The sequence below is a fragment of the Lynx rufus genome, unplaced genomic scaffold (assembly GCF_022079265.1).
Source record: "Lynx rufus isolate CCGP_SWC_20201006 ecotype Redwood Valley unplaced genomic scaffold, mLynRuf1.p SCAF_16, whole genome shotgun sequence".
Taxonomy (NCBI): Eukaryota; Metazoa; Chordata; class Mammalia; order Carnivora; family Felidae; genus Lynx; species Lynx rufus.
This window is the reverse complement of record NW_025814830.1, coordinates 53,253,576-53,274,016: the sequence shown is the minus strand read 5'-3', so window position 1 is coordinate 53,274,016 and position 20,441 is coordinate 53,253,576. Positions and strand designations below refer to the sequence as shown.

Here is a 20,441-nt window from a genome sequence, read left to right as displayed (position 1 = left end):
GGGACTTCAACCTAATATTTCTAAGAGACACAGTTCATATAACAAAAGTAGGGGCTGAGGCCCAGGGAGCCCTGCTTTGGCCCGCACTCCGATGGGAGGGTCCCAGGGATTGTCCCTTTCCCTCTGGCTGAACCCGAAGAGCCTGGAAACCTAGTGAGCTGTGTGCGGTTCCCTCCCGGCCCCCCCCCCCCCAATTCCGGGTGTCACGCCTGCGGCTGAGGGCGAGGGTCCCAGAGGTCTGCCCCAGGGTCAGGGTCAGGGGAACGGGGGTGGGGGGAGAGGCAGCTTGCGGCCCAGCTGCTCCTGGGTCGCTGTGCTTGCCAGCACTGACCCTCTACGGGGCCTGGGGTGTCCTGGAGGTCGCTGCGTTCGGGCCGCTCTCCCTCTGCCTCGGGACGTCTGCCGGAAGCCGGCGGTTGGCTGTGGCCAGATCCAGGAGGGGCCGACGTTCGAGGACCTCTCCCTCAGGGTAGGCAGTGGGCCGGGCTCTGCTGTGTCGTGTGACGTGTCCCTGGCCAGTGGTGCCAGGACCCTTTTTGTGTTTTTTTTCCAGCCTGTCCGCCTGCACGATTTGCTTTCAGCTCTAACTCACCTGCCGTCAAGTTCACCCTTGCAAAGTGTACGATTCAGTGGGTGTTAGCCGAGGCACAACGTTGTCCAGCCGTCACCAGCTGGACGTTTTTGTCACCCCAGGGACGCCCGCACTCATTAGCAGTCACTCCCCAGCCCCGGGAACCGCGAAGCTGCTGTCTCTGCAGATCTGTTCCTTCTGGACGTTCTGTACGAATGGACTCGTTCGATACGCGGCCTCCGTGTCTAGATCCTTTGAGGTCACGTAATGTTTTCAAATTCATCCATTTTACAGGGGGAGGCAACTGAGACTTGGAAAAGTCCAGGCTGCTTGTGCTGTGAGCTACAGAGCTGGGGTCGGGACCAACCGGGGGGGGGGGGGGTCACGTTCCACCGTCCACTTTCTTTCTAGTGCACACTCCCGAGTGGCCAAGGGGGTGTGACCCCATCCACCCAGCCCCAGGACGAGGATGCACCTGCTGCCTCCTCCGCCCTGGTTGCATGTGTAGACTCTGACCCAGTAATTGGGGCACCAGCGTCTCCTACACGGGCCTTCCGACCAGCTACACACCCTGCCACACACCGTGGGTCCGGTGGCCACGGAACCCCCCTGGACGAGGGCCTCAGAACCAGGACAAGGTGCTGCGGCAGAAGGGCCCCACAGCCAGCGGTGAGAATGGAGTCGTCGATCGGTGGTCCCATAGATGCTTCCCCAAAGTGCTGCGGCGGTGGCCGGGAAGGCTGGGGCCGTGGCAGGGCCATTCACGGAGTCTTTGAGAAGAACGAAGTGTGGCCGGGTGAGGGTAGGACCATAAAAGGGGGGCATCGCGTGAACTGGCTTTGGACTCAGACTACTGGCTTTGAGCGCTGGCTCTGCCATTTGCGATGTCAAGATTCAGGGAGTTTATGAACCACATGTGGGCATCTGGCATGATACCAAGTGGGCTCTCTGTGAAAAGAGAAGGCGATAACGTATCTACGGCAGCCATGTGGGGAGACCTGAGCAACGGTAGTTTTATTTCCAGAAAACCTAGGTTGAGACTAGGCGAATAGTGAGCTTCCTAGCAGCCAAGGGAAAAGGGAAATAGGATCCTCGGGCTCATCCAGAAGCGGGAAAGGGTAACAGGGAGGAAGTGGACTGACAGTGCCGAGAGAGAAGAGACTGGGGCTCTTCAAGGGGTGATGCAAAACACCACTGGGGACGATAATTTTCATCTCAACCTGTGTCTGGTACAGATGTGATCCTCATAGGACTGTCACCTCAACCATCACCATGCAAGGACACGACGCTGTCAGAGAAATGCCGGCTGGGCCGTCACCCTCTGATGTCCCCCCCGATGGAGGTACGAGCTGGCCTGGGGCTGTCCTCTGACACTAAGGGACTCCCTCAGGTTTCTGACCGCAGCGGGAAGGAAGGGCTGAAGGGGTGTCCCGGACCCAGGGGACCGTGGTGTCACGGAGGGCTTTGGGCATGCGCTCCAGGTCTGCAGCCTGCCACCTACCAGCTGTGTGACCTTGGCCGGCCCTTGTGCTCAGGTTGCTAACCCAGGAAAACCGCCTTGGTGCCTTGTTCAGCCTCGGCGTCCTCCCTCCGGTGGGTCAGCACCCACTCCTTCCTTCCGCCTCCTGGGCCTCAGTTTCCATCCTCTGGCTCTCCTCCAAAACAAAGCCAAGGACAGCCCCTCCCCCTGCCCCGGGATGGCCGTGAGGGTGAGTGGCAATGGACTTGAGCTGGCGGCACCGAGCCTGGCCTGTCACCGGTCCCGGGCCGCGGTGACACCTACGCGTGAGCATGGAGACCCTCTTGTCCAATACTAGCTGCGGCCGAGACCGAGTGCTGTTTCGGGGGTACAGTGATTGGCTCTCTGCCCTGAGGGGCGCGGGGGGAGCACCTTGCCGCAGGGTCAGGTGCCCCCAGGCAGTCTGGCAGGGACACCAGCCCCGGGTGCTGCCGGTCCCCTGAGGACCTGCCCCCCTTCCCCACAGGACCGCCCCCGCACGCCTCCGGCGGGAGGTTCGGGATTTGAACTGGGCACAGCAAGAATGTCGTCGGCCATCGAATGCAGGTGGTGAAGGTCTCCATTTGGGCAGGTGAGTTGATTGGGGTTTTTTGGGGGGGGGGGTGCGGTTAATTGAGGTGAAATTTATATAACACGAAATTAACCATCTTCACGGGTGCGATTCAGGGTCGATCGGTGTTGTGTAACCACCGTTCGTTCCAAATGACCCTCGTCTCCCCAAAACGAAAGCCCACCCCCCTCAGCAGTCGCTCCCTCCTCCCTCTCCCCCAGCCCCTGAGAGCCGCTCATCTGCTTTCCATCTCTATTGACTTAACCGTCGCAGGCATCTTGTCATGTGAGTGGGATCACGCGCTGTGTCACTTTGTGACTTGCTTCCTTCACGCGGCGTCCCGTTTGCAAGGGCCAGTCGTGTTTGGCACGGGTCGGTGTTTCCGTCTTTTTTTCGTGCCTGGATAATACTCCGTTGTGCGGCCGGACCTCGTTTTGTTTGATCCGTTATCAAAGGGTGTCGTTTCCGCCTTCTGGGCCGCTGTGAATAAGCCACTGTGAACATTCGGGCACAAGTATTTGCTTAAGTGCATCTCTGCTGTGTTTTGGGGCACAGCGTGTGCCTGGGAACGGAACGGCCGGGCCCTACGGTAACGGTCGTTACGCGAGGAACCTGACTGAGGTCTTCCGGGGCCGGCCCGGAGCCGTTCCTCCCCAGCTGTCTGGGCCGTGTGGCACCGGAGTTCGGGCACGGGATGGGGGCCGGCAGCGCTGGGTCTGGAACCAGGTGGCGGCATTTGCTTGCTGTGTGACCTCTGGTGAGTTACTTGGCCTCTCTGTGTCCTCCCCGGGAACCCGTGGCTCCCAGGGTGGCACAGGCAGCCTGCGTGCCTGGAGGTGACGTGTAAGTTGTGGGAGCTCTGATGCCTTTTAGGGTGGAAATCTGTTCTCCTCGGAGCCTGTTCCCACCCCCTCAGCATCCAGGGAGGCTCCGAGAGCTCGTGGGCTGCCGTCAGCAGAGATGAGCCAAGAGCTAGGGCCAGCGGGCGTCATGGGTAGCACAGTGTAACCCGCCCAGGTCCCGGGGATCCTCACTGCACCCCAGAGAGCCTCAGCCCTCTGAGAATATTTTTTTAAATGTTTTCGACAGGGTGAGCACGAGTGGGACAGGGGCAGAGAGAGGGAGCCACAGAATCGGAAGCAGGCTCCGAACGGACGGCACGGAGCCCGATGCGGGGCTCGATCCCCCAAACGTGAGATCATGACCTGAGCCGAAGTCGGACGCTTAACCGCCTGAGCCCCCCCCAGGCGCCCCTCTAAGAATATTTTTAAAACAGCTGAGCTCCTCAGAGCAGCCCCTGCTTCGGGGGCGCTTCCCGAAGCTGCCGGTGGGACCCAGTGACGCACCACTCTTGGGGGCCGGGCAGTCTTCAAAGAAGGGTCTTCCCCCCCACTTTCCAGACGAGAAACGAGGGGCTCTGAGAGGCTGGCTGCGAGCACCTGCAGCTCGGACCTGCGCCGCTAGGACTCAAGTCTGCTGTTTCTGCTTCCTACGAGCCCGTGCCGTGTTGGTTCTGTACCAAGGGCCAGCGTCGAGCCCGGCCAGGAGGCGGCAGGCGGGAGCCCGAGCCGGCGGGATGGCCTGGGCAGAGGACCTTCCCAGCAGTGACTGCTTTGGTCCCTCCCCCTGTCACAGGCTGCCTGTTCCAGGCACATCTTTGGCCCCGGGGTTCCCACCTGCCCTGGTTTCTGGCCTCCCTCTGTCTCTGCCCTCCCTCCTGCCTTGGGAGGGGGATCCGTGGTTCTCACTTTCCTCGTCCTTTGTGCCTTTTGTGTAGGACACCTTTGCTGCTAACCAAGACGGGACAGAAGAGGGGAAGTTAGAGATAGTAGAACAGGACTTGACGTGAGGGGTAAGTCTAGGGTCTCGGTCTCCTGTGTGGTTGAATAGCTCGTTGATGGGTGTGCCAAGACTGTGCCCGGAGCCGTCTGGCCTTTGCCCTTGGCTCCTGGGACGTGACCTCTAGGACCTTGGAACGTCCCGACCCCAAACGTCTTTGTTGAGCGGGGGCCTCAGCCCAGAGGTATCGGCTTGACCTCCGGAGGGGCCGGAGGACTGGCCTCCAGTGGAAACCGATCCCTGAGGTTCGGGTCGGCTCCTTGCCTGGTAATACTCTATGCACGTCGTCGCACGTCGGTGTTGGGACAGGAGGGGACAGCTGTAAGCTCTGCGCCTGGCCCCTCGTGGACCCCGGCACGTCTTTCCTTGGCTGATTTTAGTCTGTACCCTTTTGTTGCTGGGTTCTGGGAGTCCTCACGCATTACCGAGCCAGAGGGTGATCCTCGGGGCCTCCGGGAACTTTGTAACAGGCACCGACTTGTCAAAACGCGTACCGTCTTACAGATAAGGAGACAGGGTGTGATGTGGTCAAGATTTCATGGCTAAAAAGGGGCCCCAGACCCCGTGACAGCTTCACTCCTCTAGCTGCCGTCACTAGAGCCCGCGGAAGGAAAACACAGCACGCGGCCGTTCCCGACCAGAGTTTATTGGGCCTGACGGCCGAGCACGGCACGGGCTACGTGGGCTCTACTGTCCTGTGCGGCCCGGGCACAGGCCTAGGTTGGGCACTACAAGGTCTCGGCTCCTACCAGGACGCTAAGGCAGTGGCCAGCGGAGGGGAGGGTCATGCGCGGCCACTGGGGTGGGGGTTCCAGGAGGCCTCCCTCTCTCCACTGCCCTCTGGCTCCAGCAGGGGTCCGACAGCTCCGAGGCTGCTCTGCCGATGGGGGTGGGGGAGTGGGGGGGGGTCTGGGGGGACGGCAGGGGGTTCTCCTTCACTTCACACAGCAGGGAACTACATTCTTGTCTGGAAGTACAGTGAAAAGACGGTATGTGTACCAAAGTTTCTAGAAAACGGGGGGCAGGGTGGCAGGTTCATCCGAAGGCCTCCGGGAGGTGGTCAGTCACGGCCCAAGGTGCACCAGGCAGCTGGGAAGGGGGGGGGGGGGGAAGACACATGAGGCAGAGCAGGTGGCCTCCTTCCCCAAGGGGACCACGGCCAGGGTGGGAAGCACATGTCCAGCCTGTGGGGAGGTGCTCGCTGGGGGCCCTGGGAGCCAATTCCAAGGGGGGGGGAGTAATGTCTGGGGGGAGGGAGTAGGGGTACGGGGGGGCACCTAGAGCCACCCTGACGCTCTGCCCTCTCCCTGCAGCCGACTCTCCCGCTCATGGAGATCGTAGCCCTGCCCTTCGTGTTCAAGGGCTGGCCTAACACTCTCCCCTGGGTCTCCCTCCTCTCTAGGACCCCCTGCACACCCAGCTTCCCTGTACCTGGCACCAAGATCCGGGAGAAGGCCTCAGGCTGACTCAGCGTGTCCACCTTGACGTGCCGGAAGGCCTTGCACACGGGGCTCTGCAGGTGCCTGTGAGTCGGGGGATGGGGGGTTGGAGCCTCCAGCCCGGGAGCTCGCCAGGGGGCCCTGCCAGAGACGGGGGGCTTCCCCTGCCCAGGCAGCCCCGCTCGGCGCTTTCAGCCCTGGCCTCGGAACAGCCAGTGGTCGGTTGGTGGGGAGGACAGCCAGGTCCTTTCTGGAGTTTTAGCAACGGGGGCAGCAGGTAGCAAACGCGAGCAGCCTCGGCCACCGGGGTGGGCCAGGACCCCGGGTTCAGAGCCCAGCTGGGGGTAAGGGGGTCCCTCCAGCTGGAGATAGAGGCGTTCAGGGCCCCTGTGGGCCCCGTGAGGCCAGCACTCTGCAGCTGGAGGCCCGAGGAGCCAGGGACCCTCGGTGCCCTGCCCTCCCTCCCCCCCCCCCCCCCAAGGAGGCTGGGGCAGACCACTCACCTCCTCCACTCCTCCTCTGTCTCCCAGAACTCATAGACCACGAAGGTGAGGCCATCGGCCAGCCTCACTGCCGCGATGCTGGGGAGAGAGAGGCTCCAGCTGGAGGGCTGCCCCCCAGGAGCCTGGCAGAGGTGGGAGGGGCCCCCAGCACTGGCCCTCCGGTGTGTTCAGTGAGGATCCCCGCCACCTGGTGCCAGGCCCGGTCCCGGAAGGTGGCCAGGAAATACTCACTGAACGAAACGCCACTTGAAAAGGCCTTACTTTACTGCCATTTAAAAACCCCACCTTTCAAAATAAACACATCTTCCTCCTCCTGCCTTCTCTGTAATTGTTTCATTTAACCCTTAAAACTCTCCTGTGACTTGAAATTGACCGAGCAATGGGGCGGAGAAGGCCAGGCCGTGGTCCGGGAGGCCAGGCACCCGTCCCTTCCTGCGTGACCATGACCTGTGTGCCACCAGGCCCCTCCCAGGCCTGGAAGAGGAGGGAAGGGACACCCCCAGTGAGAAGGCGGCTGGCCTGGGGTGTTGGGTTCCTTCCTCTCTAACCCTGGCCTGACCCACCCCCCACTCAGAACACAGCCCGAGCCTCCAGGAGGAGAGCTCTCCCTCGCGGGTGCCGATCGCCGTGTAATTCCAGGTAATTCCATGTTTCACCGGACAGGAGCCGGGAAGCAGGACTGCTAATGGCATCATTAGTTCACTAGCTCCAGCCTCCGACCACACCTGGAGCCGGGGCCCTTTGCGCCGCTTGACAAAGGTCACGGGGGCAATGGGGACTATCTGCATTTGGTTACTGGAGGATGAAAGCAACCCTGGGAACCGCATTTGCCTGGCCGACAGCACACGGCATGCGTTGGGGCGCACCCGTGGGCGGGCAGGCACGGGGTGCAGGGACGACAGTCATCCCACAGGCGAGAAGCCCCTCGGCGTCCTGCTCCCCCCCCTCCCACGTTCTCCCCCCACCATGAGCTCGCGATCACCCACCTGCACGACGCCCCCACCAACACTGCTGGCCGCCTCCTGACCTTCCCGCTTGGCCCTCAGCACAGTCCTGTCGGTTCGGCCTTACGGCCTCTCCCCACCCGTCCCCCATCCCAGCCACTAACTAGCTGGTCCCGTCAGCCCAGCTCCAGAGCCCAGGTCACTCAAAGACCCGCCCGGACCGCGGGGCCTCTCCTGGCCGCACCCGTCCCCACTCACCCCTCCTTCACACAAAGGAGACCTGACCGGCTCTGCCTTTGGCTCGAGCATCTCCGACACGGTCCCTACCAGCCCCCAGTCCTTTCCTGTCGTCACAACCGGGCCGCTCGAGGCGCTTGCTACGTCCCCAGGTCTCGGCTCCAGCCGATGCCCCCCGCAGACCACCCTCCCCCCGGTTCTGCGGCCGCTCCTCGCCCGGCCTCATGCACGTACGGCCCCCCACCTGGATCAAGCAGGTCACTCACTGGAAGCAGGTCCTGGCCCCCGCGGTCCCCCGCAGGTACTGGCGCAGGGAGTCCACGAACTCACTCAGCTGCTCGGGGCACACGGCCATCTCCTGCCGGACCAGCTGCAGGTGCTGTGGGGACACAGGGGAGTGAGCGCCCGGCCACCCCCGCTCTCCCTGCCCGAGACCCGTCCTCCCCAGACCTTCCTTCAGAGAAGACAGGACAGTTCGGCCAAAAGAGAACCCAAAACCCCTCCTCACTCACGCGAGGGCTCATTCTTACGCCAAAAGTGGCGAAAAAGAACGAGGACCGAATGGCTAAAAGCAGACAGCCACGCCCAAGCAGGACACCACACGAGGGTGTGCACAGAGGGGCTCTGTGGCCGCCGGGAGCTGCCCGCACGGCACTCTGGTCCGAGACACCACAAAATCAGGACCCAGCAAGATTCGCTTCTGGTCGGGTCCGTGTGTGGGGTCACTGTCCTGATCACTTCGCCCCGGGGCCAAACTGTTGTTGATCAGAGAACACCCCTCGCTGGAGAGGCAGCCAGGGCCTAGGGCCGCATCTCCCCTCGTGGTGGTCCCAGGGGGTGACACCAGGGGGTGTCAAGGACCTGGAACTCAGTCCTGGCTCCGGCAGGGATGGGGCCACAGAAGAGGGGCAGGAAGGGAGCAGGCCTCACCATGTTGGTGCCTTCTTCATCTGAGAGGCGCTGCTGAAGGTCAAACCAAAGGGTCTGAAACGACAAAGCACAAAGACGTGTCGGAGACAAAGGCCCCCTCCCCCAGGGAGGCCTCCAGCACTACCACAATGAAACCGGAGAGTCCAGAGCCAGCAGAGAGCTCCAGCCTCTCTACCCCAAGGTTCCAGGGGCTCTGGAGTCCCCCGGGACCAGGCCTCGCTGGGCCGCCTACCCTCCAGACACAGGGCTGGCTCTGAAGGAGGCTGGGAGGCCCGGCTGGGAGATGGACCAGAGGAAGTGGCACAGATCCCTTCCGGCCTTGGCATCTGAGAAGCGCAGAAGCCAACCAGACCTAGGCAGAGGGCATTCGGCCAGGGGAGGGGTAGTCTTGGGACAGGACAGTTCTGAACCCAGGATGCCGCTGCCAGCAGCCCTGAGATCCCCCGTCGGCCGGCCAATCACCCCACGTCAAGACCCCCGGTGCCCCGTGAACCTGATCATGGTCTGAATGGGGTGGTTGTGCTAACACTGGCCTCGGGCAGGCCTCGAGCTACATGCTTCACGAATACATCTTGTCTAACTTTCCCGACTCCCGGAGGTGGGCGCGGCCCCACCGTCAGCTCCAGGAAAGCAGGAACCCCGGGCGCACTGTCACCGACACACGGCGGAGTCCAGAACACAGCACCCGATGGGTACCCGGCAGTTTCGCAGCGCACGGCCCCGGGCTCCAAAGCTTCGGAGCCGGGGTTTGAAGCCAGGGCTCTCTCCCCCGGACCCACAAAACCGTCATTTTTCTGCAACTCGGGCGAGCGCCCGGCACCCCATCGGCCCCACCCAGGCAGCGCCAGGCCCAGGTTGGCACGAAGAGGGCGGAGCCCCCTGCCGGCCCCGGATTGGCCCCCGCGGGCGGCCCGGACCAATCAGAGGCCAGCAAGTGGGGCCCCGCCCCGTCTCCAGGACACCCAGGTGCTCCGCGGTCTCCAGCCAGCTGGTTGTTAAGACGACCGGAGGCTAAAAATAAGCTTCAAAGAACCTCCCTCTGGAGGCGCTGGGAGTTGTTATGACAACCCGGCCTCGGGGTCCCGCGGAGCCTTTCCCACCGCTCCCACTCGGCTGCTGGCTTCACGGGAGGGGGGATCCCATCTCGGCCTCAGCCCACCTCCGCCCCCACCCCCCTCTCCAAGTCTGGCCTCAGCCCCCCTCTGCGTGGGGGGAGCCCCCCACCCCGCCCCCATGAAGCCCTGAGAAACCCCAAGCCCATCCAACTGCTTTTTTGCCCTTGTGCAAAAGATGTCAAAAAAATTCAGAAAAGCGGGAGAAATGTAAACTCGCTCAACCGTACGGTTCGGAGATGCCCGCCGGCTTGGTTGATGTAGGGGTGCTGGTCCCGTGCGTGTGCACAGGTTTGGCGTCAGAATATGGGTGACGACGCCTAACAACTGCTAACACTGTAATGCTCACGACGGAGCAGGCTCCGGGCTGAGCCATTAAGGCTTCATTTTCTTGGGACGCCTGGGTGGCTCAGTCGGTTAAACGTCCGACTTCGGGTCAGGTCGTGATCCCCCGGTTCAGGGGTTCGAGCCCCGGGTTGCGCTCGGTGCTGACAGTGCAGGGCCTGGAGGCTGCTTCAGGTGCTATGTCTCCCTCTCTGCCCCTCCCCCACTCTCTCTCAAAAATAAAATATTAAAAAAAAAAAGACATTTTCTTTAATCCTTACAACCCCATGACGAGCGCTAGTCTGAACATTTTCTCTGCGGTTAGAGCAGGAATCTGAGGCTCAGAGAGGGCAAGTCACTGGCCCAAGGTCACAAAGCTGCTAAATGGTATAACCAGGATTTAAATATGCGCAATCTGATACCTGAGCCCTTTGGTAAACCTTAAGGCAACCTGTTCTCTTTCTTCCGACACATGGTCATTGTTTGGGCTGAACTATATCCTCTCCCAAATCGTAAGTTCCAGGCCCATCTCCCCCCCCCCCTCCCCTCCCCCCAGCACCTAGGAATGTGACTGCCTGGAAATAAGGCCTTTGAAGAGATAATTAAGATGAGGTCACATGGGTGGGCCCTAATCCAACGTGACCTTGACGGTGTCCTTGGAGTTGAGGACAGAGCCGCGCACTGAGGGAGGATGCGTGAGGACACAGGGAGGAAGTGACTGTCCTCATGCCCAGGAGAAGGCAGCCCTACCCCCAGCCTGAGCTCGGACTTCTGGGCTCTAACGTGACGGAAGAAACGGCCCCGGTTTGAGCCCTGCCTGTGCTACGTGGTCACGGCGACCCCGGCCCCGGGAGACAAATGCGGTCATACCGCGGGGACCCGCCGAGTCGTGACACACCCTCTGAAGACAGGACTCGTGTTTGAGAGATCTATGAGAGCCTCCTCATTCTAGAGGACTCTAAGCTCTCCTGGGACGCCGCGGGGACGCCCCGGCCCTCACGCACCACCCTGCTGCCTCCTGGCATCCCCAGGCCGGCCTGAGAGCAGAGGTGCAGGGAACCCTGTCCCCTCCCCGCACACGCCCCTGCTGACTCTGTGTTCCTTGAGACGCCCCTCCTGGCTGCCCCTTGCCCGGGGCACCTCTCCTGGACAGGCACGAGGGACATCTTCCCCCTAGTCCTGGTGGCCAGGCTCCCAGGCTGACCCTGCACCTGCTGGGGGCAGCGGAGGGGGGCGTGGCTCCGCAGGCTTACCTTGTTCTCCAGCCGCCCTATCAGCTCTGCCAAGCGGCTGATCTGGGCTTCGAGCCCCTCCTCCTTGGGGTCCGCGGTGACTAGGAGAAAGGATCAGAGATGCTCATGGGGGGAGGGGAGGGCAGCCCCCTCCCCCACGCTGTCCCAGTCCCGCTTGGAGGCCCAGGCTGCATCCGGCCGCTGTCAGAATTCCCCGAGGACCGCCAGCCCCCCCCCACCCCGTGCTCCCCACCCCAGGCCGCCACACTCTCTCACCAGGCGGAAGACTCTTCCCTTGTTCCGCGGCCCCCAGCTTGTGGTTGGGGGCCTGGGGGGGAGGGGGGCCGGCACACCAGGTCTCCGCTGCGCCGTGGCTGGGTTTGCTGTGGTTCTGTCTGCAGTGTGAGCGGAGGAAACACACGCTGTGAGGGAGGCCGCAGGGCCCCGTCCGCTCTCAGCAGCTTTGGCAAACGTTAGGCAGCGGCCGTGAGCCCAAACACAGTGCACTTGACCCGGTCTGGCCCTGTTCCTGCCAGGCGGGCGTAATGGCCTCTGTGTCGCGGCTGAGTCGTTGAAGCCCGAAGGCAGGTGACTTCACCAAGACCACCCAGCAGCTGGCAGGGCAGTCAGATCGAACTTCACTGCATTCTAGGACCACACGGCCCAGCCCCGTCCCCGGGAGCGTCAGTTCCGGGGCCGGGGTGAATTTGAGCCAGGCCCTAACTCGCAGCACCCCCTCCCCCTCCCTGTGCGGCGGGGAGCCCGGGTCTGTGCCCGCGAAACAGCCCGCCTCTCTGCAAAAGGGAGCCCTAAGACACGGTCCAGAGAGACCATGGAACAGGACAGAAACATCCATGATCCTGACCTCAGCCGGGCCTTAGAGAGAGGGGCCAGGCCCCGTCCCCCGTCCCCTGTCCGCTGCCCCCAGGCACACCGGGGTGCACACAGGTGCACGGCCCTGGCACGCCCTGCCAGGCACACGCGGCTCACCCAGCACGTGCCTGGCACGACAGTAGGGGCTCAATCGACGCTCGGTGAATTCCCGGACACCCGCGTGCCCAGAGATGCTGGAAAACTCACCACAGAAATCCAGATACACCCAGACACACACAGCAAACGCGCCCTGTGCCCAGCCCCCCTTCTTGCACCTTGGTGCCTGCCTCGCCCCTGGCCGGGGGGGGGGGGCCACCCCAGACTTCCGGGGGACGGGGGAGGCCACGGAGTCTTTGAGGCTCCACAAACCAGCGGCAAACTGCGGCGGGAGTCCCCCAGGGGCAGCGAGGCTTTGAACCAGTGGCTGGCGCCTGGACGGGGTGGCCTAAGGGGACTTTGCAGCCCGGAGCCTAAAGAGCTGAGATTTGGGGCAGTTTGAGGTCGGAGCGTGTGTCGGGAGGTGCCTCCCCTTTGTGAACTGACCCTTCCCCCCACCAAAGTCCCACAGGAAGGTCCCAGCACAGGGGCGGGCAGGTGTAACCGCCGACACGCCACGGAGCTGGCGCTGGGCAGGAAATCAGCTACCATTGGGCGGCAGCCTGATCTACAGCAGGAGAAAACACCACGTTTTTCACCGAGAGAGTGACCCCCAAAATGAAGGAAAGCGAAGTGTCAGCTTCCAGAGCTGTGGCCGTCACCACCGGGGACGCTCAGAATCGCGGACGCAGAGTTCCGGGCTCAGCGCCCAGGAATTCCAATCCGGCAGGCGCGGCCCGGGGCCCGGGATCTGCATTTTACCTTTCCCAGGTGATCTGCCCACAGGGGCTCAGAATAAACAAATTTTGGGAACAGTGTCACCCAGCAGCCTTCGCGACCGTATCCGGTTGGGACCAGCCCCCGCCGGCCGACATTCACATGCTCAACCCCCCACCCCCGCACGGGACAGCAACCCATATCCTGGCCGGGCCGAGCCTCTGGCTGTGAATGCACGGCCGGGCACAGCCACCCGAGGCCCAGCAGTGTAGACAGCTGGCTGTTTTTCTTGTCTACCCGGATTTCTTTATGGCCCCTCTGCACCAGACGCATCGGCTGCTCTGGAAAGAAAGGGCGAAGGAGACCTGGTCTGAACTTGGGACGGCAAACGTGAGGGCTGGTGAGCCCAGGGCCTGGCATTGCCGGCTGGCAGGAAGGACTCCTCCTCTCCGGACACCAGGCTTTCCCTTCCCGACACGGCGCTCTGCCTGAGTTGGGACCTCAGGGCCTTCTCCCCGGCGCTCCGGACGCACGCACCCCACGCACACCTGGCATTCTTCTACGCGCACTGAAGACTCGGGCACGGGATCGTCCCCGCTTGACACACAAGCGCGGCGCCCGGCCCAAGGTCACTCAGTCCCCAGGCACACGACCGGCCCCAGCAACGGCAGGTGGCCGCGTGTGCGTGTGAGACACATGCCCACGTGACCCTGCGAGGTCCCAGTGACGCACCGGATCTGGCTGGTCTGTTCTTCAATGGCCTCCACCGCACTCTCCACGGAGCTCAGCAGCGACTGGACCTGATTGGCCGTCTCCTTCAGGAGAAAGCGGGTCACAAACTGGTCCACGTTGCTCCCGCCCTCGTACACCTGTGGCGGGAAAGAAAGGGGCACACGTGGCAAAGGGGTTAGGGAGGGAACTTGGGTGTGGGGTCTGGCACAGAGCGGGACGGGGGGGGGGGGCACCTGGGGCTGGTGTCTCTGTCTCGCAGGAGGAAACGGGGACCCCAGCGCCTCCAACTTGGAGCATCGGGGAAGGGGCTATGGATTCAGAGATGGCGGTTTGAGCCCTGGCTTCCCCATGTACTCGTTCCTGTCCTCTACGACCACGGTTGGAATCACTTTAGTACCTATCCTACAAGGTCCCATGGAGGACTGGATGACAGAATGCGTATAAAACGCCCGGCACAGGCCCTGTAACATAGCAAATACTCAACGAGCGGCAGCTGCTGGGATAAAGATGATGTTAATACCGACGATCGTGGAGGGGAGGGGGAGGAGGGGGAGGAGGGGGAGGAGGAGGAGGAGGAGGGGGAGGAGGTGGGGGAGGAAGGTGACGGCAGCGATGCTGATACTGGGAGAGATGGGGAAGACGATGATGGGGAGGGGGAGGTCGTGCTAAGGGTGGTCGTTGGTGGTGGTGTTCTTGTGGACAGGGGTGAAGTATGTGGGGAGAAGGGTAAGTGACCCTACCCCCTCCTTCCTCCCGGGAGGCTTCCTTGGCCTCGTGGGCCTTCAGGATGCTACGCAGAGAAATGAAGGAAGACTCAAAAGCGACCAGCTGGAGAGGTCCAACTGGCTCCTCCCAAAAAGCAGCCCGAGACTCAGTCTCAGAAGCCTCCTCCCGGGTCCTCCCCTCCCCTCGGGTCAGCAGGGAGCCTGGGGGGCACCCAGAGACGAAGATTCGGAGGCCACGAGGAGAAGAACTCAACTCGAGGGAAAAAGAAGGAAGAGGGCTTCCACAGACTTCGCGGTGGTGCGGCTCTCCCCTTTTGTCAAGAGTCTGCGGCAAAGACCTTCCCCAAGGCTTCCGGATCCGGCTGAGAAGCCTTTACGGCACAACTGAGGTTCTGGCTGAGCCAGGTCACTCAAGGATGGTAAGGATCAAAATGGCACTGTGTTGGGGACGCTGGTCCCTGAAACCCTGCGCGACTCTCCCGCCTCCTCGGCCGAGACCCCACCCTCCCCAGCCAACCGCCCGGCGCTTTGGAATTCCGCCCGGTCCCCGGCAAGGCAAGGAAAAACAGGGCTCTCAAGGAAAGCAAATTAAGCCATCCATCACTCTGACTGGGAATTAATTAGCAATGAGGGCACAAGGGAAACACGGCTGGAGACAGAGAGGGAAACAGAGGCAGGGGAGGGGAGCACGGGGAGGAGAGGCACACACGGGGGAGGCGTGCAGGTGGCCATCCTGCGCCAACACCGGAGACGGGTCCCGACCACGCAACGGTGCCAGAGAGTACGTAAGGTTCTGCTCACCTAATGCGTTTCGATTATTGATTATCCTCCCTAGCAAATAGTTGACACCGCACTCAATCTGGTGATCAACGGGCCCTGGACAAATGAATGGCCAAAACGAACGAGAAGATGCAATGTGGTAAGAAACTGAAACGCAAAGAGAAAGCCTGCTAGGAGCCATCAAGCAGAAAAATGACCTGAAGTTAAGTGTGTTAAAAGCACTCGGATCAAGTGACTGAGGGTGCAGCTAGCGATCCGTGAGCGTAACCCGTTAGCTGAATTCCAAAAAGACACGTGACTTTCAAAGGAATAAAAATGCAGGGGCGCCTGGCTGGCTCGGTTGGTTGAGCACCCGACTCTTGATTTCGGCTCAGGTCACGATCTCGGGGTCGTGAGATCAGACCCCGTGTGGGGCTCCGCACTGAGTGTAGATAGAACCTGCTTGGGCTTCTCTCTCCACCCGCCCCCACCGTCTCTCTGCCCCTCCCCCATTCATGTGCATGCATACACGCGCGTGCGCGCACACACTCTCTCCAAATAAAAAAAGAAATGTTTAAATTTTTAAAGGACTCAACATGAAGCTTTTACGGATTTCTCCTCCACCATAATCAATTTCTGACGTGTTACCACATGAGCACCTTTCCGGCAAAAAAATGCCTAGGAGTCTCCCCCCCCAAACACACACATATCTAGGGCTGAGTCAAAGAAAACAGTCTTGAATAGGGAAGTCATGGAAGGAAGGGTCAGTGATAGAGCCGATTAAATGTAAGGTTGCAGGGTCAGGAGACGAAAACGTTCATCGGCGATAGTTTAATTTCAGTCACACCGGATCATGTCAATAAAGACCAGACAAATATGGAAAAAAAAAATATCTGAAAATCTCAAAAACGCCTTGAACCCCTCAAAAGGGAGTCGATGTTTCCGATTAGCTAGGGATAAAACACAATGAGGAACGTTCACGGTGCCAGGGGTGCCTGGGTGGCTCAGTTGGCGGAGGGTCATCCGGCTTTGGCTCAGGTCGTGATCTCACAATTCATGAGTTCGAGCCCCGCGTCAGGCTCTCTGCTGTCCGCGTGGAGCCTGCTTCGGATCCTGTGTCCCCCTTTCTTTGTCCCTCCCAGCTTGTGCGTGCTTGCTTGCTCTTTCTTGCGCGTGTGCAAAAATAAACACCTTAGAAAGAAAAGGGGTGCCTGGGTGCCTCAGTCAGTTAAGTGTCCGACTTTGGCTCAGGTCACGATTTCGCAGTTTGTGAGTTCAAGCCCCACGTCAGGCTCTGTGCTGTCAGAGCAGGGCCTGCTTTGGATCCTCTGTCCCTCCCTCTCGCCGCCCCTCCCCTGCTTGCGCTCTCTCTAGCAAAAAATTCACAGCGCCTGTTGTAGAGGTTGTCCACGAAATGAAACTACAGCATCTAGCCCTGAGACCACAATCGATGCTCTAAACAAAGCTGACCATCAAAAGGTCACAGGTCAAACGGACAAGGGAAGCACACAAAACGGGAATCGTGAGAAATTACGAGAGCAGTTGGAACAGACCGATTACAACAATAAAGAAACGCGGCCTAAATTCCCTCACGTAAAGATACAGTCCCAGATTTGATGAAATGAGACCCAAATGGAGGCACCTCGAAACCAAAACAGCACTGAGAGATTCCCAAAGAAAAGTCTGGGCAAAAGTCCTGTCACCAGATTTGGCCAAATGAAGAAGTTGCACGAGAAGATAGGATTTAGAGAACACAGTATCGCACAAGGTGACAAGGGTCAAGAAACAACGGCAAAAGGCATTCTGCACAGGAAGGGCAGGATGTCACCGCACCATCATGCGATCAGGGAGTATACTGCTATAAACATGGCAATGGGGATTCACATGGACACAGCCACTTTAAAAAAAATTTTTTTTTCAATGTTTATTTTTGAGAGAGAGAGAGAGAAAGAGAGCATGCATGAGTGGGGGAAGGGGCAGAGAGAGAGGGAGACACAGAATCCGAAGCAGGCTCCAGGCTCCGAGTGGTCAGCAGAGCCCGACACGGGGCTCGAACCCACGAGCCGTGAGATCACGACCTGAGCTGAAGTCGGACGCTTAACCGACTGAGCCACCCAGGCGCCCCAGACGCAGCCACTTTATAAAGCAATTGTGCTTTCTCTCCAGAGCCTTGCACTGTTGCAGATGAGGGGTCTGGAGTTCTTTCTTGTCCAGCAAGAGAGTGGACGCAGAAATGAATACGAGAGAGGCTAAAGTCTGGGAGGAGACAAGAGCCCCGAACAGGAATTTCGTCTCCGTATTTGAGTTCTCAAGATCTTACCCACGTGGTGACCATGGAGAAAACAATCGGACAGTAATCATTAACTTGTGTGATTAAGAAGCAAAGGGTCTGGGGGCGGTGGGGACAAGCGGTGTTTGTGATCAAGGTACATTGGCGTCAGATGGAAAGTAATTTCCTGCAGGTGATAGAACAAGTTACTCGTGATCCCGATACAATATCGCGCTAGCTAACCTCCGGTGCTTTCGCCCGGCGGTGGCAGCTTTCCGCTCTAAGCTTGTTTCCAACCCATTTATGTAAACAGAACCTATTTCCCCACATTGCACAGCTCCTATTCTTTGACTCAGTCATTCCATTTACAATAATCTATCCCTAAGAAATCATGCAAAATGAGCACAAAGGCTCATGTCCCGAGGTTACAGTATATATTCATATTAGCAAGAACCTGGTAATCATCTAATATGCCCCAAAACAGAGGAAAAGTAAATTTAAGTAAGAATATTTAAAAAAAAGATGCTTCTGGACAGTTTTAATCACATAGGAAAAATGCTAAGATATTAGATGAAAAAAGTACAAAAAATAAGTCTTGTACACAAGACAATATTAAATATATTAAAGAAATACACATGGGAAAAAAGGTTCCGAAGTAATAACATGTTAACTAACAGTGGTAAGGAACGGTGGGAGTTACAAATGGTTTGAACTTTTTCCTTATACTCTTCTTTATTTTCTAAATTTTACAAGTTGACTACCTACCATTTATATGATAAAAAAAAAAAAAGGTCTATATGCATCAAACAACATGGCTAAAAATCTAGTAAGGAAAACCATTAAAAACACAGAGAGTAAATAATTTGGTGTGACAAATTATCTCATCATTGTCCCAGAGGGGAGATAAATTGGACGATAAATACGGATGCAAACACCATTGTTAGGGGCGCCTGGGTGGCTCAGTTGTTTGAGCATCCGACTTTGACTCAGGTCGTGATCTCTTGGTCTGTGAATTTGAGCCCCACATAAGGCTCTCTGCAGTGCAGAGCCTGCTTGGGATTCTCTCTCTCTCTCTCTCTCTCTCTCTGCCCCTCCCCTGCTCACATGCTCTCTCTCAAAAATAAGTAAAACATTAAAAAAAAAAAGAGCATCGTTAGGTAAATGTGAAAGTCTTTTTTTTCTTTTAATTTAAACAAATTTTTTCATGTTTATCTTTGAGAGAGAGAGAGTGAACAGGGGAGGGGCAGAGAGAGAGAGAGAGGGAGAGAGACACAAGGCAAATATGAAAGTCTTTAAGTTTATTTTTAAAAAATTTATTTTTTAATGTTTATTTATTTTTGAGAGAGACAGGGCGTGAGCAGGGGAGGGGCAGAGAGAAAGAAAGGAAGACACAGAATCTGAAACAGGCTCCAGGCTCCGAGGGGTCAGCACAGAGCCCTATGCGGGGCTTGAACTCGGGAATGGCAAGATAATGACCCAGGCCAATTTGGATGCTTAGCCGCTGAACCACCCAGGTGCCCCATAAGTTTAATTACTAGAGAGAGAGAGAGAGAGAGCACGAGTGGGGAAGGGACAGAGCGGAGAGGGCAAGAATCCCAAGCAGGCTCAGGCTCTACACCGACAGCTCAGAGGCCGATGTGGGGCTCGAACCCATAAACCGTAAGATGGAGATCTGAGCTGAAGTTGGAGGCTCACCTGACTGAGCCATCCAGCCGCCCTAGTGTGAAAGTCTTTAAAACGGACAAGAAAGATTACTGGGTTTCCTATCAATAGGCCCTGTGGGCTAACTAAATCTTCCCTTGTTTGAGGGCTCCTTTTAAAACTCCGCAGAATGTACAAGAGAGACGCTGCTGAAAAATAACTCTCATCCACAGCGACGCACAGGAATTTTGTCTGGCGGAATGCAACTGACTGTCGCCGTCACCGTGGACAGTGCCCGGTTCTGCACCGATTCACAGATTCGCTCAGAGCTCCTAGTTGCCTCTATCCATGGTGCGTGGCCTTGGAATTTTCCTTTGAGCTAGCTGTAACATCCTACTGGTTCTGACATTAATTAAGGAGTTTTTAAAAATATTCATGTTGCCTTAAAAAAAAAAAAACGGGCGGGGGGGGGAGCTCGTGGCTGGCTCAACTGGTAAAGCATGTGACTCATGATCTCAGGGTCATGAGTTCAAGTCCCACGCTGGGCGTGGAGTCTACTTACAGCTAAAAAAAATTGGGGCACCCAGGTGGCTCAGTCGGTTAAGCGCTGGACTTCGGCTCAGGTCATGATGTCATGGCCTGTGGGTTTGAGCCCCGTGTGGGGCTCTGTGCTGACAGCATGGAGCCTGTTTTGGATCCTGTCTCCCTCTCTTGCGCTGCCCCTTGCCCACTCCTTGTGCGCTTGCTCTCTCTCAAAATGAAATATTAAAAAATTTTTTAAAATTAAAACAATTAAAACTTAAAAAATTAGAATATTCAAGTTCTGTATATTGAGAATAGAAAACTAAGACAACGTAATTCTTTACTTTCGTTATTCGGTCATAATAAGATCATAAATTAGATGAGTACCTTGAAAATATTTTTTTTTAACATTTGTTTTTGAGAGAGAGAGTGTGAACAGGGGAGGGGCAGAGAGAAAGGGGGAGAGACAGAACCTGAAGCAGGCTCCAGGTTCTGAGCCATCAGCACAGAGCCTGATGCGGGGTTCACACTCACGAAACGCGAGATCATGACCTGAGCCAAACTCCGACCCTTAACTGACTGAGCCACTCGGGCGCCCCCATCGTGAATAGCTTTTTAAATAAATAGTGGCAATATGGAAAATGATATAAGGATTTTGTGTGAAAATCGTACCCCCAATCCAAACAGATATAAGTAGGCGATATGAACTCTATTTCTGGGATTAAAAAATTATTGAAGAAAATTCCCACCTGCAGAGAAAAAAAAAGTCTCAACTGACTTTTCTCAATTTTGAAACAAAAATTTACAGTGGCTAGTGTTGTCGTTAACATCCGTAATACAAATTAAAATGTCGGTGCTGAAAAAATGAAATATCTCTACTTGTACGAGAGACAGCATTTCACCTTTT

General features: G+C 58.0%; 1 protein-coding gene and 2 long non-coding RNA genes across 7 annotated transcripts in view; 2 read left to right on the top strand and 1 right to left on the bottom strand.

The window, feature by feature from the left end:
• The first annotated feature begins 929 nt into the window (after positions 1-929).
• Positions 930-3,765, top strand: LOC124511879 (uncharacterized). 3 transcript variants are annotated; one of them, XR_006961979.1, is made up of 4 exons: positions 930-1,240; positions 1,807-1,913; positions 2,107-2,280; positions 2,557-3,765. It is a non-coding gene; the product is annotated as an uncharacterized LOC124511879 (long non-coding RNA). The 3 variants fall into 3 exon arrangements; XR_006961980.1 differs by having other exon boundaries at positions 2,107-2,661; positions 2,862-3,765; XR_006961978.1 differs by having other exon boundaries at positions 2,107-3,765.
• A 39-nt stretch (positions 3,766-3,804) lies between these two features.
• On the top strand, positions 3,805-6,732 carry LOC124511878 (uncharacterized). 2 transcript variants are annotated; one of them, XR_006961977.1, is made up of 4 exons: positions 3,805-3,832; positions 4,418-5,199; positions 5,882-6,004; positions 6,449-6,732. It is a non-coding gene; the product is annotated as an uncharacterized LOC124511878 (long non-coding RNA). The 2 variants fall into 2 exon arrangements; XR_006961976.1 differs by lacking the exons at positions 3,805-3,832; positions 4,418-5,199 and having other exon boundaries at positions 5,787-6,004.
• The window catches only part of NECAB2 (N-terminal EF-hand calcium binding protein 2), a 28,387-nt gene continuing 13,139 nt past the window's right edge, over positions 5,194-20,441 (bottom strand). Inside the window, exons 6-13 of one of the 2 annotated variants that reach the window (XM_047079270.1) lie at positions 13,619-13,755; positions 11,477-11,595; positions 11,222-11,301; positions 8,533-8,586; positions 7,869-7,981; positions 6,422-6,499; positions 5,911-6,002; positions 5,194-5,568 (exon numbers count right to left, since the gene is read on the bottom strand). In XM_047079270.1, coding sequence (XP_046935226.1) covers positions 5,540-5,568; positions 5,911-6,002; positions 6,422-6,499; positions 7,869-7,981; positions 8,533-8,586; positions 11,222-11,301; positions 11,477-11,595; positions 13,619-13,755 — 702 coding nt within the window. In that variant the 3' untranslated portion in view covers positions 5,194-5,539. The remainder of the gene's footprint in view (positions 5,569-5,910; positions 6,003-6,421; positions 6,500-7,868; positions 7,982-8,532; positions 8,587-11,221; positions 11,302-11,476; positions 11,596-13,618; positions 13,756-20,441) is intronic. The other variant, XM_047079271.1, reaches the window with a different exon arrangement.